The sequence below is a fragment of the Acanthopagrus latus genome, chromosome 22 (assembly GCF_904848185.1).
Source record: "Acanthopagrus latus isolate v.2019 chromosome 22, fAcaLat1.1, whole genome shotgun sequence".
Lineage (NCBI taxonomy): Eukaryota > Metazoa > Chordata > Actinopteri > Spariformes > Sparidae > Acanthopagrus > Acanthopagrus latus.
This window is the reverse complement of record NC_051060.1, coordinates 26,038,063-26,058,280: the sequence shown is the minus strand read 5'-3', so window position 1 is coordinate 26,058,280 and position 20,218 is coordinate 26,038,063. Positions and strand designations below refer to the sequence as shown.

At 41.7% G+C, this 20,218-nt stretch overlaps 1 protein-coding gene across 5 annotated transcripts; it reads left to right on the top strand.

The window, feature by feature from the left end:
* Positions 1–356: 356 nt before the first annotated feature.
* On the top strand, positions 357–19,965 carry cep43 (centrosomal protein 43). 5 transcript variants are annotated; one of them, XM_037086303.1, is made up of 19 exons: positions 358–543; positions 1,610–1,663; positions 1,747–1,801; positions 6,111–6,199; positions 6,651–6,773; positions 7,348–7,404; positions 7,504–7,574; positions 8,657–8,718; positions 9,027–9,088; positions 9,502–9,561; positions 10,018–10,071; positions 12,279–12,454; positions 14,882–14,956; positions 16,213–16,281; positions 17,461–17,573; positions 17,647–17,721; positions 18,199–18,232; positions 19,615–19,702; positions 19,775–19,965. In XM_037086303.1, the coding sequence occupies exons 1-19, from the start codon at positions 460–462 to the stop codon at positions 19,853–19,855; spliced, it is 1,482 nt and encodes a 493-aa protein (XP_036942198.1). In that variant the 5' UTR covers positions 358–459; the 3' UTR covers positions 19,856–19,965. The 5 variants fall into 5 exon arrangements, with proteins under 5 accessions (XP_036942201.1, XP_036942198.1, XP_036942199.1 ...); XM_037086306.1 differs by lacking the exon at positions 18,199–18,232 and having other exon boundaries at positions 357–543; positions 19,775–19,962; XM_037086304.1 differs by lacking the exon at positions 10,018–10,071.
* Positions 19,966–20,218: the final 253 nt, after the last annotated feature.

The following is a 20,218-nucleotide window of genomic DNA, read 5'->3' as shown; positions in this document are numbered from 1 at the left end:
AGCTTCTTCTTCATATTAATGAAAATTCTCACGTTACATTTATATTTTCACCTGTGAATTACAAACATTTACATGAGATTAGATGTACTCTTTTATTTCTCCACATGCAGCACAAAACATGACATTAATGTTTATTTGGATTCAAATGTCAAACTTCCTGTTTCTCATGCCAGATTACAGATTACAGTTTACAGATTACCGATAACATAGATTCAGTCAGGAGATGATTTATTCAAATGTAAATGACTGTAGATGGAAACATGGGTAACAAAACGGTAACACAGAGGCTACAGTTCACACTCTGTCCACAGGGGGGCGGCCATCAGCCTGCCGCGCAGGTGTGTGCGCGCACATTAAACCGTAGAAGAAGAAGAAGCGCCACTTCCGTGTGGTTTGTTTCGGTTTGTTGTCCTGACAGCAGAATTAGCTTGTGTTAGCTTCTCTTAACTTCAGCTAGACATGTCGGCTACAGACGACGACACGGAGCTGAGGGACCTCCTGATCCAGAACTTGGAGAATAACGGAGTCCTCAACAAGCTCAAGGTCCGAACTTTGTCTTTAATACTGAGTATAATCACTTTAACCGAGTCGCCGCCGGCTGGGAAGCTAGGCTAGGCTAGGCTATGCTAAACAGCTGGAAATAAATAACAGGAGGTGAACTTAAACTGTAACACCAACGTCCACATTACTGGTGTTCATTACTGGTTCATTGTAACTTTTCAGCCGTTATTGGTTTTAAACGAATGTCTGGAGGAGCAAACTGTTAGCTAGAAGGCTAATGTAGCCGCCAGTCCAAGCTAGCTGAGCTATCCCGACTAACATTGTAGATGGAAAATAACTTAATACTCTTACTCAAATATGATTTGCAGTTGCTTGTACTTTACTTTGAGTTGAAAAGATTTTAATTCGAAATAACATTAATAATAGATATTGTTGTTATTATTATTATTATTATTATTATTATTATTATTATTATTATTATGAAGAATAACGAACAAATAGTAAATAGTTTGACTTGATGCTGTTTGATACACAGTGGTTTAATAAGAATATATACACAGAATACATATAGAATACATATGATTGTGTTTTATTACAGCTCCACATTCACCAGCTGTAGCATCAAACTGATTAATACATGAATACATCACTAATTATATTCCCATCCTATATGATACATTACGCTGAAATTGACCATTGTGCTGACTCTTCCACTGGTTTAATATTTGAATGAAGAAAAAGTCAGATCGTGCTGCTGATTTAAAAATATTAACAGACTCTCAAAACACCTTTCTGAATAAAACCTAATAATTCTCAGTGTGATTTGAATCACGTGAATTGAACATGTTTCCAAGCTGTGTCTGAATTTACAGATCAGATAACTTCACACAAACATGCGAACACTGTGTTTATTAAAGAATAATGATCAAGAGAGGTTGGATATGCGTGATGTTAGTGCAGCTGTGTCTCTCCTATAGATGATAAGTTGCTCTGTGAAATAAAGCGTTGTGTTGTGTGTTGCTGACGTGAGAAGAACAGTGGCTGCTGGTTTGTGCAGCAGATGTGTGATGTGATTACAGTCAGCTGCTCTGTCTGGTTCCTCCTGCAGGCAGAAATGAGGGCTGCAGTGTTCCTGGCAATGGAGGAGCAGGACAAACTGGAGGTGACTATCAGCATGAATTAACTTCACATCCTGATCAGCTGTTGTTTCACTGATGCTCACGTTAACCTGGTTCTTGTCCTCAGAACAAAACTCCTCTGATCAATGAAAACCTGAAGAAGTGCCTCAACACTAAAGACGGTGAGTTCATTTGTCTGCTTCATGTTTCAGAGTCAGGGTTGAAGGATATTAAAAACATCATATAATGATTGCTTTGACAGATGTCTGGACGTGAGTCATGATTTGAGTGAATTATTGATCTGATTAATTCCAAGCCATAATGATGATGGTGATTCTCGGGTCATTTCCTTCCTTCACCCCACTGATCTGAACTTTCCTGTTGCTCACTCACATCTGTCTCCATCAGGTGGAGCTGTGGTTCTTCACAGCAGCAGGATCAAAGTGAACCTGAAGAACCTGTCCGGCTTCTTCTGTCCTGTTTGTTAAAGAAGCTTCTCCTGTAGCACAAACAGCTGCAAATCTTGACTTCTCTTGCAGAAACTGTGATGATAAGAATAGTGAACAAGCAGCTGCAGAGAGTGAACTGATGTCTGTTCACTGCAGGTTAAATGTTGTCGTCTTCTTTGTGTGAAGGTTCAGGAGTGTTTCTGTGAACAGCAGCTGCACAGTGAAACTTCCACATTAATAATATAGATGTAGTTTAGTTGTGCTTGTGTTTGAGGAGGCTAACAACGACAGGTGGAGCAACACTGAAGCTTCATGGTTTACAAATAAAATCCCTTCAGGAGGGAGCGACCAACATTGAGTACCAGCACAGACATGGATCATGTTACAAGCTGAACCTCTCCCTGATCGTTGCTGAGTACCAGAGCATTCAGGAAGGAAGTGAATCATGGCCTCAGTTCACTTTGTTTGGGCCCAAGCAGGGAACCTGCGAGGTTCCTATTGTTTTTCAAGTGATTATTAGGGCCCGAGCAGGTTGCAGACCTGTGAGGAAACCGTTTTCTTCCTTCGCTGTGAAGCATCAGTAGACTGTGTCACCCCAAACACGTCTCAGCATCAATACTAAGTTGGCCATTTTGATTGTGACCACCATTTTGAAATATTTCCAATCCTCACACTGTAATGACATCCTCCAACAGATTTAACACAACTGACTTCACAGTCAGTCAGTATCATCCTCAGACCTTGAAGGTGAAAACCTGTTAAAAGCTTTCGCCTGTGTCATACCTGCTGGCTATGGTGGTACGGACAATTTAAATCCTTCGCCATGAAGCATAAAGTCCTCGTAACTTCAACATGCAATTCCCCTTCTACACCAAATCTCTCAGGAATATAGAGTCCCCCTGAATATATCTGTGCATCAAAACTGTGTCATCATCACAGTGCCACCCACTGGACACAGGAAGTCAGACAAACATCATCCGATTGGCATGACGTTTACTGCTTGTTTTCTCCCCAGCGTAACATGCAGGTAACAGGTGAGCGCGCAGTCCAACAACGCCGCAGCCCGACGTGCATGGATGGCGAGGGCTGTTCATCACTGTTTGCAGCTTTAATTATTTTTATTTTTTTGCAAATAGTTATCGAATTTTTCACTGCTTGAACATACCCCAAAACTCACCAAACTTGGAATATAAGTCACACCTGGCGAAAAATTCTTTTTGCATTTTGACTCATAACTCCCATATACTTTGACGCACATTCCAAAAACATGCATATATATCCATGCATTCAGTGAATTGTGCTTAATCTCCTGGTATAGGCCACACCCATTTCCGCCTACCATCTTTTTTGCTCCTGGGAACTCCCTCCCAGGCACTTTCACCGATTTGCACAAAACTTGGCACACAGCATCTGTGGACCCTCCTGACAAAAAGTTTCAAAAGAATTTCCATAGGCCAAACAATATGTTATTAAATAACAACTTCCTGGAAGTGTTACATATCTCCACCTTGGTGTGGTCTAATGACATCCAACTCAGGTTACTACTTCACCATAAGCCCCTGAGGCTCTATGCAAAATTTTGGCTGGCGCTCTTTGAATTGAGGTAGTTTATATCTCCACAACGGTTGGGTGGATTGACACGAAACTTGGTGTAATCATCTCCAATGCCTTCCTGAGGATATCTGACAAAGGACTTACCAATCCACCACTAGGTGGCACTCTGGTGGCCGTCTAATTTAATATTTTGCACTGTGCCCACACCATAACACTTATGGAAATGAAATTCATCAATTCATCATATATATATATATATATATATATATATATATATATATATATATATATATATATATATATATATATATATATGTATATATGTGTATATATATATGTATATGTATATATATATATATATATATGTGTATATGTATATGTATATGTATATATATATATATATGTATATGTATATGTATGTATATATATATATATATGTATGTATATGTATGTATATGTATGTATATATGTATGTATATATATGTATATATATGTATGTATATGTATGTATATGTATGTATATATATGTATGTATATATATATGTATATATATGTGTATGTATATGTATATATATATATGTATATATGTATATATATATATATATATATATATATATATATATATATATATGTATATATATATATATATATATATATATATATATATATATATATATATATATATATATATATATGTATATATGTATATATGTATATATATATATATATATATATATGTATATATATATATGTATATGTATATGTGTATATATATATATATATGTATATATATATATATGTATATATATATATATATGTATATATATATATATATATATATATATATGTATATATGTATATATATATGTATATATATGTATATGTGTATATATATATATATATATGTATATATATATGTATATGTGTATATATATATATATATATGTATATATATATGTATATGTGTATATATATATGTATATATATATGTATATGTATATGTATATATATATATATATATATATATATATATACATATATATATATATATATATATATATATATGTATATATATATATATATGTATATATGTATATATATATATATATATATATATATATATATATATATATATATATATATATATATATATATATATATATATATATATATGTATATATATGTATATATATATATATATATATGTATATATATATATATAGCTATATATATATATATATATATATATATATATATATATATATATATATATATATATATATATGATGAATTGATGAATTTCATTTCCATAAGTGTTATGGTGTGGGCACAGTGCAAAATATTAAATTAGACGGCCACCAGAGTGCCACCTAGTGGTGGATTGGTAAGTCTGCTGTTATAGCTGTTATATATGTATATGTGTGTATATATATATAGCTGTTATATATGCCCTTCACTTTGATGTAGCCCATGGCTGGGCTGAGGACGTTGAAATGCTGGTATTTGTCTACTGGTTGGCTCATGCTGCGTTGTATAAGGCTGTCTCCATTGCCTTTGACATCCCGACGTCCACAATACATGACATCGTGCACAGGACAAGCAGGGCAGTCATCGGGATCCTGGGGTGAACAATCCACTTCCCGAGAGGTGACTAGCTGGAAGAAGTGGGGGCTGGATTCAGTCACCTGGCTAGATGTCCCCCATTCAGTGTCGTGGTTGGGGCAGTAGATGGCTGCTACGTAAGAATCGAGCCACCAGCTGCCGATGCCCAGTGTTATTTTAACAGGAAGCTGATCCCATCCATACATCTCTGTCCATCGATGCAGACTCCTGGATATCTTTGTTGGCTTCCCTGGCTCAGTGCATGACGTCCTGAAAAACAGCCCAATATATGTGAGGCTGCTCTACCCACCAGAGGGGAAGTGGATTTTAGGAGATGGAGAATACCCCTGTCTGGCTACCTCTATGCATCTGGTAACACCATACCGTGAGCCTGTGCCGAACCCTGCTGTTCAGCCGGAAGCACTGAAGGGCCTCGTGCATCGAACAGGCGTTTGGAATGGCGCTTCATTTTCTTTAAGGCCCTTGAAGTGAGTCTGACATTGCTGCAGAGGTTGTTGCCTGTTGTGCCATTCTGCACAACATCTGTTTGAACAATGGTGACATTGTTGAGGAAGTTATTATGGAGCCCATTGGTGATGACCATGGTGTACCTGGCTTTGCTGACATAACATCTGGAGACACATTAAGGGCCACACTGTGTGCAGCTGTTTCAGAACCTGAGGTTGCTGTACCTGCCCTACAAGAGCATAATTACTGAGACTCTTGGTGCAGTCTTTCCCCTATATGCACCTAGCATCATTGGACTGCCACTGCTGAAATATGACTGCCGCTGCTCATGTCCGCCATTGTTTGTTGTGCTGTTGTTGTTGTCACCGCTGCATTGCATTGTGGGATATTTATGCCGGTGTGGTTGTGTGTCCTTCAGGCCGGCTGGCTGCCAGTCTGATGGTGGACTTTCTGCAGGTGTTCAACCTGGACTTCACTCTGGCCGTGTTCCAGCCGGAGATCAACTGGGTGAGTCAGAACCGGCCTGTGGCTGTCTGTGGTTTGTGGCTGTCAGAGTGACATTACACTGCCAGAGTGTTCATCCGGTTTCCTGTTTCTGCCACAAACATGTTGCCGTGTGCTCATTCAGTCACAAACGATTCTAACTGAGATAACTGATGCTGACATGTTTGTATTCTGTAAGTTCATAACGTTCAGCTCAGTGACGCTCAGAGAGGCTCAGATGTAATTAATGTTTAATTAATGTGTAATTAATGAAAATTTCTTCTTCTTTTTCATTTTATTCTTTATTTTCTGTCTGTTTTGATCTTCCAGTATAATCTGTTTATACTAGATTTCTTTGTCAGCAAATGGTTATATTTAAGAAGCAGAAAGCAGAAACGATTGATAATCACTTTATTGGCGAGGGCAGCTTGTGGCGGTGACCTTTGACCTCTCTGTGGACGTGTCTGTGTTTCAGCTGAGTGGTCTGGACAGTCGGGACCTGGTCTGCAGAGATCTGGGTCTGTCAGAGTCGGAGCTGAACAGGAACTCTCCTCTACTGCTGGAGCTTATCAGGAGAGGACCACACAAACCCAACCAGGTGATGCTGTCGGCCAATCAGCTGTTAGAGCTGTAGTTGATCCGATATCTACCACAGGCTGCTTCAGATTCACACAGTGACTATGTAACTCAGTACATTTACTCCAGTACTTTACACTGTATACATCGACTCCACTACATCAGAACTTTGAGTTCAGTGATGTTTTCAGCGCAGGACTTCTTCTGTGTGTGTGTGTGTGTGTGTGTGTGTGTGTGTGTGTGTGTGTGTGTGTGTGTGTGTGTGTGTGTGTGTGTGTGTGTGTGAGAGAGAGATCTGGGTCATCGTGGAGGAGCTGCGGCTTTGGTTTCCTGTTGATCTCAATGTGTCCTTGTTTCTACTGTTGAGGCTCCAACTCACACAGTAAAACTGCAGTATCCATAATGGCATAATTGTACTACTGTATTATTATTAATACTACTGCTGTATTAAAAGCTTCCTGCGCTGTACTTCCCTCTGCTCCACATGAAGATCCTTCTGATACTCACGGCACTGTTATCTGTACTGTGACAGACAGACATGCGTGTTAAGTTCTGTTTGATAGTCTTCTTTAATGAAATATCTTTGTGTCTCACAGGAGCCATCTCACACGCAGATCACACACGCTCGCAAGAAATTTGATGTCTACGACAAGGTGAGCTCCAAGTACCTGAGTGTGATGTCATTAGTCAGTGGCCAATCACAGCCTGCGCTGTTGAGGTTGATTGTTGCCGATTGTTGTCTCCTCTTGCAGAACGGCAGCGGCTCGATCCTCAGAGAAGATCTGAAGAGAGTGTTCACAGACCTGTTCCCCAGTCTGAACAAGTGGGTCAGACACACACACACACACGTAGGGATGGGGCCGATATGGGCGTTTTTCCACTGATTGGCAATTTTGAACGTGGACCCAAGGCTGATTTTTCATTTTTTTATTTACATCAGAGTGCAATTTGTGGCAGAACTCAGACGTGTGCGTAATGTTACTCTGCAAATCTGTGGATCAAATGTCTTAATTAGAAAGTGAAAGCAGTCCAGCTGCGACATGTAACATCTACAGTATGACCATTTCATGAAGGGGAACAAAAGAGCTGCAGTTAATGCTACACATTTGTTACGATAAAATATTACAGAGCAGGTCATTAAATGAATCTCTGGATAACCGGCTCATCTCCCTGGTAGAGTAGTTTTTGAATCCTCGGTATGCCCTACCATCTCAGCATTATATCACACTGACTCCACTGTTGAGTTACAGCGTGTCATATGTGCACCAGTTTGGTGGCTCTCATACAGCAGAGCATGTAAAACAGACAGTCGAGGAGATGCTGAACATGTGAAATAGACAAGCAACGCATCCACGTCATTTTACATGACAGCATGAGGAATATGTAAAAGCAGTGGATGATATAGAGGCACCAAGCGTGGCTGCATCTCACACACTGCAGCTGCTGTACAAGAGGGTCTGCTGTCACACTGCAGCGTCACACACTCACCTGCTAACACAAGGAAGGTGGAGGCCAGTGTTGGAACAGCATTTGCAGATTAAGGAAGAGCCGTATGAAAGTATTTACTTTGTTTCAGCAACATAAAAAATCTGTGTTAAGAACAGCTTGGATGCAGGTTCTTTGTTTTATTATTGCTGCTGTATTATCCAGGAAAGTATGACTTAATGCTAGGTATCGGATCGGAACTCGGTATCGGCATTTACTAAATATTAAAGGACTCGGATCGGGGTGAAAAAAACCTGATCGGGACATCCCTACACACACGTTCAGGTTGTTTCAGTTTTACTTCAGATTTCTGTTCTGACATTTTTAGTTAAAGAGTTTAATTTGAATTTTGAAACATTGACTTCTGTTGATGTGAGCGATGATGGGAAGGTTCAGGTCCAGTGTGACTTTGTGTTTCAGGAACATGTTGGAGACATTCATCAGTGACGAGCTCAGAGCTGCAGACAAGAGCTTCTCTAAGAGTACGACTTCACCTCCTCTGTGTCACGTTCATGGACAAAAGTATGTGGACAGCCGATATGTGACGCCTGGTCCACAGTTGGTGTTGGACTGGGACCAGTCAAGTTCTTCCAGAGTGAACTGGAATGTTTCTTCATGTGGAAACAACGAACAGACAAACTGTAAACCAGGAAGAAACAACACAAACAACACTGGAGTTTGTACAAGAGGGCATCCACATACTTTTGGCCATTTTTAACAATGAAAGAAAACAATAATGACAGTAAAATATCAGCTGACTCTATTGTTGTTTATTGTTCTGTTTCCATAGCGATAGACTTCCAGCTGTTTCTGGGGTTTTACCAGCGTCTGTTCTGCGCCTGCAGGAGTGTGGTGAGCCTTAAGTCCTCAAGGTTCAACTGAACAGCAGCTCCTCTGATCACAGATCAGTCAAGTGGAGTTATTAAACACTCAAGATAGGAACATTTCCTCTGACAGTTAACCAAACATCTTTACAACACAAACAACCAATCGATTCATCCAGCAAATTATCAATAATGAGATACTTTTTAGCTGTCATTTAAAGGACACTTCCAACATCAGAGGAGGCTTAGGCTAGGCTAGGCTAACAGTTTCCCTCTGCTTCCAGGCTTTGTGCTAAGCTAGGCTAATCCTGTCTCTCTAGACAGTTAGCATTGTAAAGATGTTAGCATTGTAAACATGTTAACATTCAGGTGTCACCAGTGTTGACAGTCTCAATGTTGTAATGATGAATCCATGAGTTTCCTGCTGTCGTCTGTGTTCAGGTGGTTCAGGACTCTGACGTGACTCCACCTCTGAGGATCAGCTGTCCACCTGTCAGCAAGGTATGTCTGCTGTCACCTGCTGTCTGAGTCCTGTGATGTCTTCTGGACTCAGGTAATTATTTTCAAAGATAAATCCAGTCTGTTTTTTTCCTTCTGTTTTCTTGCCAAAAACCACAAAACGACATGTGAATGAGTTCAGTCATCTCGAATGTAATGTGTCATGTTCTCAGATACTGTAGAAGGTCTGTGACAGCACTCATCCTCTCCTCCTCCTGATGATATAATATCATCAGGAGGAGGAGAGGGCTTTGAGGTGAACTGTTCCTTTAAGACGTTATGATCAGAGTTTGATAAAATGTTGTGGTCGTGTCAGTCAGTTTTGTTAGTTTAAGTAATAACTCCACTTGAGTAGAGCTGAACAGATGGCGGGTGGTCTCAGGTGTGTGGAGGTGTGTTCAGGTGTGTGTGGCCTCAGCTCCTGCAGCGGGCTGACATGTGGTGTCCTGTTGTGCACAGATCCCCAGGTATAAAGGGCAGAGTGACAGAGGACAGAGTCAGACAGCAGCACAGGTAACGACATGTAGAGCAGAAACACAGACTTCATGCTAACACTCATCAGCTCTCTGCTAACTAACCTGACGTCGGCCTGCTGTTTCACCTGTCGTCTACCTGTCCTGAGCTGCTTCACTTAACCAGAACCAGAACTCATATTCTAAACTGATGAAAAAGAGACAAAATAAAGACAATAGAACAGAAGTATAACCCTCCCGTTGTCTTCACAGTCTGAATTCACCCCTCACTGAACATCTACAGTGATTTTGAACCTATTAAGCATGAAGAAACAACCAGTCATCAGAGGCTTTTATGTCAACACAGCTGTCAGATATGTTTTCTTTACGAATGTAAATTATTATTATGATTATTATTAGTATTATTTCTTAAGTTACTGCAAAGGTGGTTTTTTCTCAAGAAATGGTTCTTACAGCCCAAAAATGTACACACACGTGCAGAAAGTAGTTTATAATACAATATACTGTGTGTGTGTGTGTGTGTGTGTGTGTGTGTGTGTGTGTGTGTGTGTGTGTGTCTAACTGACTGTCTGACAGTGATTTTAACTGCCGGGTCACAAATGACCCAAAGACGATGTTATAGTAGTTAAGTTAATAGTAATATCGGGCGGTGAACAGCTTGAATGAGGAAAGGCATAGCTCCGGTTTTCTAATGTCGGTCACTTTAAGAAGTCGGTAGTCAGTCAGAACATCTGAAGTTGAAACAACATTTAACATTTCAACAACATTTCTCTGCTGCTAAACAGTTCGGGGTTATGTCACACCTGAAGACAACAGGAGGGTAAAATGACAGAGGAAGTTAGTGAGAGATGTTCAGACGCCGTCGTGACCTAAATGAGGTGGCTGTGGTGAATGTTGTGCAACAGACACACACACACGCACACACTGCTGTAGTTTAATTGATCCTGATTGATGATAATTGGCTGTAGACTCACTGACAGACGGTATGGAAGCATGTGGGACTGAGCTCAGACAGGAAGTGATGTCATGATTCTCTGTGCCCTCTCTGCCAGTTAAAGTGGGAGTGAGACCGATAACCAGGTCGCTCAGGTTGACTGTGTGAAACTGAAATGTTCTGATGTGATGAACATGAACTGAGCCTCAGCATGAATCCTTCATGAGCTCTCAGTACTGATAACTGCTGCTGCTAGTAAATCAGTTTGACCCACCAGAACTGGCTCGGCTCGTTCAGACTATAATGTGTAAATCTGTTGCTGGAAATCATCTGCGGCTCTGTCCAATCAGCAGACAGGAAGTTAGTGTGGCATCACAAGCTGCTGTCACTTCCAGTATTTACAGCTTTGGAGGCTTAAAGACGATTTCTGTCTTCACACATGAAGAATTGTGTGTCCGCAGTATTGATCCAGTTTATATTGAGAGGGAAGTATCTGCTAATGCTAAGCAAACGGATGTCATTCACTCGTTCAGTGAGACATTATTGTGAAATGTGATTTAAGATCTTCCAGATTGAATCATTATTAAATATCATTCGTCAAGTTTTAGGTCAGATCCAGGTCAGAAACTACACAAGTCAGCTAACGTTAGCTTTGTCAGTTAGCCGCAGAACAGTTACAGCTGCTGTTAGTGGTTGTAAATTAATTGATCACTGTGTGAAAACTAGTTCTTGAGCTGCAGCCTGTTTTTAATTAAATTATGATAAAAAGCTAACATTAGCATGCAGCTAAGTTAGCTGGAGGATAATTTAATATGAAGCACAGCTGACTTCAGATCAGCTTCACACTTTGATGTTAAACCAGCTTAGGATGAAGAGGATGATGACCCAGAGAGTCAGTTCTGATCAGTTCTGATGTAATGAAGCAGGTTACAGATGACAGTAAAGATTGATTCAGTATTGAACTAAAGAATGAGAATGAGAATACTTTATTGATCCCCGGGGGGAAATTGTTTATCATCTCAGATATTCAGCACAGACGAACACATGCTCTCCTTTCCTGCTCACATCAGTTCAACATGAAACAGCTGACTAACCAGAACCAGCTGTTCAGAGATCAGCTGTCTGCAGTCGTGTTGATCTGTGTTGACTCTTCTTGATGGTCGTGCAGCTGAAGGCAGCGACTCATCAACAGCTGATTCCATGTTTTCCACTGTAATCTGTAATCCTCACTTTCTTAACAGTCTGATGAGACCTTCTTCTCATCCCGACACTGGTCCGGTGTCTAAGCTCAAGCTGCTGTCTGTCATGTTCAGGACTCGGAGGGCGTGGCGTCTCTGGGTCCAGGAGACCTCCAGCAGCAGGTCTCCAGACGCAGCGAGTTGTCCGAAAACAGGAGGGCGCATCTGGACCTGGACCTGGAGGACGACCCCGATGAAGGAGACTCATTCTTCGACGACCCGCTGCCCAAACCTCAGAAGACCTACGGCTGGTGAGATCATCTGTCCTTTGACCTCTGACATATCACAACTGAGGAAACACTGCTTAATGAACAAATGCTTAACAAACTGATAAACATTTGTGTTTTTTATTCACAAGCAGTTACTTTAAATATCTGACATCATCTCACACCTGTTTCTACTCTTCATGCTAAGCTAAGCTAACTTTATGAGAAGGTTCAACCTGAACAAATATTAAGCTACATCTTCCCGTGTGTTAAAATATAAATGTGACATCACTGAGTGAGGGCGGAGTCAGACAATCATTGCCAGCACCAAGAAAGATGACACGTGACGATCTCAACATATATGTAAACATGTCATTATATCTTTTTCACAACATGTTTTAGGTTTATTGGCAAAATGTAGAAACTAGCAGCTCAGATCACACAAGAACAATTTAAATAGCTCAACTAATATTACAAGTGGTTTCTCCAAATTCAACACAAAATGTCACTTTTAATGAATACTGCATTCTCAGAATTATTCAACCCATTCATGAGATGACCAGCGTCTGTAGTACTTGTCGAGCAACTTGTTCTGTTATGACCTGCTGTAAACGTAATGCACAGCCAGACACCAACATCTGTCAGCTCTCCTGTGGAATCTTGACCCATTCCTCATGTGCAAAGGCCTTCAGTTCAGTAATATTTTTGGGTTTGCCTTTTTCAAATCCCACCAGAGATTTTTGATGGGGTTCAAGTCAGGTGACTGTGATGGCCACTCTAGTACCTTCCAGGACATCTTCTGAAATCAACCAAGGTCCAGTTTTGTTTCATCGCTCCACAGAACAGAATCCCAAAATCTCTTTGACGTATATAGTATATAGTTTATACAGTATATAGTTTATTATATATATAGTTTATAGTTTTTAGCAAATCTGAGCCGACTTTTCTTGTGCTGTTGGGTCATGTAGTGGTGTACGTCTTGGAGTCCGGGCATGGAGGCCTTCAGTGTTTAGTATGTGCCTTACAGTGGAAACTGAAACTGAAAGTCTTGCTGCAGGTGTTTTGCAGTCAGTCAAGGGTTTTTGACCACCTGCCTCCTCAGGACTCTGGGGGCAGCTGCTAATAGAATCAGAATCAAAATCAAGAATCCTTTAATGTCCCCCAGATGGGGAAATTTGTCACAGCAGCGTCAGAATGTTACAAAAACAGAGCAATAGACAAATAGACAAAATAATTAAAAAAGGAAAGAAAATACAATCGACATATGTACATCTTTACATGATATAGTGCAAAAATGAGCAACAAATTTTATATACAGATTTTAAATATAGATAATAAATATGGGTGTTGAAATGAGTTGTTATAGACTTATTGCACAGTGCAAAGTACAGGGTGAGGTCCATATGGAGCAGTGCGGAAGCTCGTGGGGACATCAGGCCGCAACTGAGGGCCAACAGCTGATCCCTGCTGTAAACAACAGGGCTGCGTATAGGCTCCCCGGACACGGCGGAAAATGTTGAAAAAAGAAGGATTAAGACCAGAACGAAAGAATCAAGTTTGGTCTCCATACTGCCCAAAGAGAAAGCTCCAGAGAGAAGTAAAAAGAACAATTAAAAAGTACCAAAAGAACTATAAAAAGAGGAAAAAGCTCTAAAGTGAGCGAGAGGCTGTCACACACGCAGCGCCATCTGATGATCACAGATAGCTTCCTCTTTCTGCCACGTCCAGGTAGTGCAGCTGTTACTTTAACTATAAACCTGTGAACTGTGTTTCCAGCTGAACATTCAGTGCCTCTGCTTTGTATCCTTGTGTCCTTTTGGACAATTCTCTCGACTTGGCCATATTTTTAACATCAAATGAAATGTCACGTCAACTATGATGATTTGCAAATGTGTGCATTTAAGAGGAATTCTATTCAGAGGGTTGAATTTTTTGAGACTGCAGAAATCATTGAAAGTAGGATTTAGTGTTGTATTTGGATGTAATATTAGTTTCATTTAATTATTTAAACTGTTCTTGTGTGATTTGTTTATTGCAAACATGAAAATGTTACATTTTGCCAGTAAACCTTAAATGCAGTGGGGGTTGAATAATTTTGATTGCAACTATATCAACCAGAACCAGCGTCATGAATACTGAACTTTACTGTTCAGGTGACTTGTGTTTGGTGTCATTGAGTCCAGATGTTCTGTCTGTTCTCCATCTCTCTGCTGCCTCTGAAGTTCTGTGTTTGGAGAAAAGGACCTGTCACAGATAGTAATGGATTATTTCATCGGTATCAAGTCTGTCGGCTTTAATCTCCTCCTGTTTGTCCCTTTCAGCTTGTCTTACCTGTGCAGGTGTCTCACACTGTCCTGTCATGCTCTTGTGTCTCTGTTGTACTTCCTCTTGTTGTCTCTTTATGTCCTGCCTGTGTCTCTACCTGTCCTCTTTACCTGTCCTCTCTACCTGTCCTCCCTCCTCACCCTGCAGTGCTGTCCCTGACGGGGAGGAGCATCTCTCCGGCCCGGTTTCGTCCCCCATGAGACGAGGCAAAAGCCTCAATGAGTGAGTGCGCCGCTCGCCGCACTGCTCATCGCCTGTTTGACTTCAGCAGCCGAGTCGAAGCTGAAACACTGAGATATGATTGGTCAGTTCCGGTCGGAGGCCTCATTCACACAGAGACACTTAAAGATGTGGCGCCGCTGATGGCTGCAGTCGAGTTCCTTCCCCCCTTTGACAACGTTGTGTTTCTCTGTGAACGAGTCCTGAGGCGGCGTTCATGTGATTGACGGCCCTGTCGACTCCAGAATCTCTCAAACTGGGTCGTTAATAATCTCACCTCACAGAAACACTTCTGTTAGAAATCCTTCAGCTTTGCCCCAAATACTTTTTAGTTGTGAATTTTTGGAGCGGGCCTGCAGAACTGAATGACACCTGAACATCCATTCAGAACCAACATGCTGAGCTCTTGTTGTCCAGGCGGCTGCATGCTGACACCTTCAGTCGTTCCTCAGTGCGAACAAAAGACAAAAGAAAGAAACTTGTATGTTAGATCATGAATCTGCTCTCAATGACTACAAGTAGTTAAAAAAGCTCCTTTAAAACAGCTGATGATCGAGTCCGTTCACATGACATCCACTGTTCTGTATATTGGAACTCTGGAGGCTGAAACACTGAAAAAAGAGGGAAAGTCCTCATTGACGAATGATAACGACATCAAAGTATCTGAGGACGATCAGGAAGGTGAAATTTAAAGAGAGAGTAGAGAGTATTTAAAGAACTGGAAACAGAAGAAAGTAGAAGTTCGACATCTTCCTCTGAAATTGAACCTCCGTCAGTTTGTTGCAGATCAATGAAGTGACTCAGTGAATGATAGCTGATCATACGTCAATCAGCTGATCAAACATTGAGAGATGTATTAAACAGACCAGAACAAGCCTGAAGGCAGAACCGGGTCACACTGCTCTCACAGCTCTCTTTATTTAACCGTCAACTCTTTGCTCATGTGAGCGCCGCCTGACGACCACAGAGAAGCACGTGGGAGTGTTTGTGTTGACTTCCCAGCATGCATCAGTGTGGCTGAACAGGAAGAAACCAGGAGGAGTCACATTCATAATCCACTGTTTCATTATTTGTCGATCTGCCGTGACACTGTCATGTGTGATGTCATCAGCTCGTGTGATATCATCAGCTCCACTAATGTCTTGAGTTTAGTTTGAACTCCATCAGACATTTTCTGCATTAGAGTGAAAGTGAGGACAGACTCTCATCGTCTCTCTCCTTTGTTTCCTCTCCTCTCTCCTCCTCTCCTCTCGTCACAGCTTGTCTGTCCTGGCTGCTGACTCAGAGGATGATCGTCTCTCTGAACACAGTCAGAACTCTGAGCTCAGGTGAACTACAGGTGTTCCTCTCTCTTCTCTTCCTCTCTCTTCCTATCTGTCATCCAGTGGAAACACTTTAATTGCTGTTTAAGATAATTAAGATTCTGATTCTAAACTGAAAATCCATTAATGGGAGTCTGTCGATGTTTCTCAGTATTTATTTCCCTCCATTCTGTCGACTGTACACATCTGAAGAACAGTACATAACAATCATTACAAGAGGATGAGTTAGCTTAGCCTTAGCCTGCAGCTAGCTCAGCGTTAGCCTCCAGACTCTTCTCCTGTTCCTGTCACACAGACAGACGGAACAAAAACTGTGAACTGTTGTTGTTTTTTGGGTTCTGAATTCATAAACTTTTGAACCCAGGTTCAGAGGGTAATCTAATGAAAACACCACTTTGCTGTCACCGTGTGAACAGGTAACATAGGTGTGTGTTAGAGTTAGACAAAGCTTCTACTTTTTGCCATATTGCCAACTACTGGCCTAACGACGTACTGCAGCGATATCAGTATGACACATTGGTTTACTTTATTTGTCGGAGAGCCTATTAATGTGTTTGTGAAGAGGTTTCACTCTGGACAGATCTGTAACCTTTGTGGTAGTTTGAATTGTTGGTCTCTGAAAGCTGCTTCCTTATTTTTGGTGAATAATATTTGAACTGGTCAGAAAGAAAAAGCAGCAGAAATTCGAACTGTGGTGATAAAATAGCTTGTTTGTTAGGTAATCAAACATCTGTTGATCTTTACTGATCCAGGTCCAATAGTCTAACAATGGCAGAGCCTTCAGTGCTGGAAATGTTTAAATCAATTCAGAAGTCAGTTATTGCCCAAATTAAGCAGTCTTACCTGTGGAGGGCAAAGATCACATGTGTTTCCAGTCTGAGGTGTCTCCTCAGGTGAAGGAGGAGAAAGGAACAGGTGTATGAACTACAGGAGGTCAGTTAATGTGGTGCCTCAGCAGGTTGAGCTGCAGCAGATGGAGCTGCAGCAGAGACACAGTTCATGGTGGAAGACAAAAGGCTCATCAGACTGTAGGCAGATCAGATGTATGACATCAGAGCCTCACTGGATCCACAACACGTCCCATAGTTCCTAAAACAGAAGCTTGGTAATGGTCTGCTCAAACAATTGGGTTGTAAATGAATGAAGGCCTGAAGCTCAGCTGACTGTGTGCTGTTTGTATCCTAGGAAGGTTGAGGTGTCCAGGCCCAGAGAGAGTCCAGCAGGCTCCCTGTCTGACCCTCAGAAACCAGGAGGAGGAGGAGGAAGCAGTGCTTCCGAGCAGAGCCACAGCAGGAACGGTCAGACAATGTTTGAAGCTTCATATTGGTCAATCCGACTTCTGTTGTACGAAGGTGATTTTTCTTCCTGCAGGAGCGTCGAACTCCAGAGAGAGAGGCTCCAGAGACCCGAAGATCCTGAATGATAAAACTGGATCTCTGCATTTAGGTATGAATCAAACAGGTCCAGCTGTGGAGCCATGATGACACACTGTGGTTCTATGTAACAAGGCCCAGTGTTCAGGCTGATACAATCTGTACTTGTTTTCTAAAAGGTGGTCAACAGCAACATTTATTTTTTTGCAGCATGAATCAATAAAAATGATGTAAAGTAGTTCAGTGAGGACCAAGAATCAGAGTCAGAGGAATCGTGTTGTTGCTCATATTGAAGTGTCCACGGTCCAACTGAAGGACTGAACTCCTGAAACTACAAGTTTTTTTTAAAAAGAGACAACTGGAGGAACTTTAAACAACCAGGATGTCTGAGACTGAGGCCACCTGTGGAAATGTGAACGTCATCTGCATAGAACTTAATAATCCGTCTGGAGTTTCTCTTGTTAGTTTGTTGTTTGTTGCTCTGATCATTTTGTTTGGAGGTGATGAGACTCAGAGATTTAAAAAGTAAAATATAAACTTTTTTCCACAGATGACGATATTGAATATGATGATGACTTCAACAGGTAAGAATGATGAAGCTTTCTTTCGGGTTAGGGTTGGTGGTACCTTCTTTAGATATTTAGTTCTTTAGTTTGATTTAACATTCCATCACACTCAGGATCGAGTCGACTGTTTGTATTGTTACTGTAATTTTTCAGTCAAACAGAAAAGAGTCATGACTTCTCTGAGCAGCTTTGTTTGCTCTCAGTGATGGTGGTACCAGCCGGCCCGCTGATGTAGAAGAGTGAAGTGTTCTCTCTGGGCCGTGTGGTCTGACCAGGGTTTGGAGGTAGACAGGTTCAGTTCTGTTGATGGCCTTTAAGTCCAGCACCATCGTCTTCACTCTTGAAGTCAGTGGAGGTCACGGAGGAGGCGGGTCACATGGGAGAATTTGGGTAGATTGTAAACGAGCTGCTGCAGCGTTCTGGATACACTGCAGTGGTTTAGTCTCAGAGGCTGAGAGTCCAGCCAAGCAGGAGTTACTATAGTCCAGGAGGGAGATGACCAGAGCTTGGACCAGGAGCTGGGCTGCATCCCTCCTGAGGAAAAACCAGATGTTATAGAGGACAAATCTGCAGGATCGGGCCTCAGCAGTGATGTTGGGGGTGCAGGACAGTCCATCGAGGATTACGCCCAGGTTCCTCACCATCGATGAAGGCGATACTGTGACGTCCTGGACAGTGACTGACAGGTCCATGTGAGGACAGTCTGTCCCCAGGATGAAGAGGAGTTCAGGTTTACTCAGGTTGAGTTTGAGGTGATGAGCAGCTGTCCAAGCAGAGATGATGCAGACATTCAGAGATGAGCGTCACAATGTGGCTGTTGGAGGAGGATGAGGGGAAACGGTTGGTGTCGTCAGCAGAACAGTGGTCAGAGAATCCATGAGATGTGACTGCAGAGCCCAGTGATCTAGTGTATAGTGAACACAGAACCGGTCCTGATACTGGGCCTTGATGGACACCAGGAGCCATTCCAGGTGCAGTTTGTCAGGTATGATGTGAACCAGGTTAGAGCTGAGTCAGCAGTGTTCAGTCAGAGTGGAGAGGAGGATTTGATGGTTGACTGTCAAACACAGAAGAGAAGTCGAGGAGAACGAGGACTGACGAGTGGGACGAGGTTCTGGAGGAACAGAGAGACTCAGTGAGGAGGCCCATCTCAGTGGAGTGAGCGGTCCTGAAGCCTGACTCATTTGGGTCAAGGAGGTGGTTCTGTGAGAGAGGAACAGTTGGTTGTAGACTGAGCATGAAAGTCCTTCCTCTTCTGTGTTTATGTTCTGTCTTCAGAGTCCAACTGTCACGTAACTTAACCTCCTGGTCGTTAACGTTACGCTTTCAAGTCTCTGCAGGTTGATGTTCTCAGAACCCTCTGACAGTAAACCAGTCTGAGCTCATGTGTTTTGTTTCAGTCATCGGTCCGATCTGTCAAAGAGCGAGCTCAGCATCGGGGAGGAGATCGAAGAAGTTTCCATCGAGGGACCTGAGCACAGCGACAAGGTGATGAAGTGCTCAGAGAGCTGAACGTAGCGTACTGTCTCTTTAAATGCTGACGTCTGTCTTCTTCTGCAGTTTGATGAAACCACTCAGGACCTGAGCGTCTCCCAGCTCAGTCTCAGCCATGGAGCCGACTACATGGAGGACGTGGCCTGAGCCTTCCCATGATGCACCTCTCCTGGCTCTCCCATCAGGCACCTCTTTGTATTTTCAATATTTAAGTCTGTACAGTTTCAATGAGTCAATAAATTGATTTGTATTGATTAGTTGTTGTTTATTTCTCTGCTCACAGAGGCTGACATGTTATATCAGATGTAGTTTTCATCTCACATCAGAACGTCTGTTCGGGTAAAACAGGTCTGATATGTAGGTCCAGTTAATGTGAGCGACGATGTTTCAGAACTAATATCCATCTGTTGTGTCATCATGTGTCATGCTGTCAGTAATGTTAGCCAGGAAGTGGCTGGATGCTAATGTTAGCGCTAAACTACATGATGATCAATTATCAGCTCATCTTTG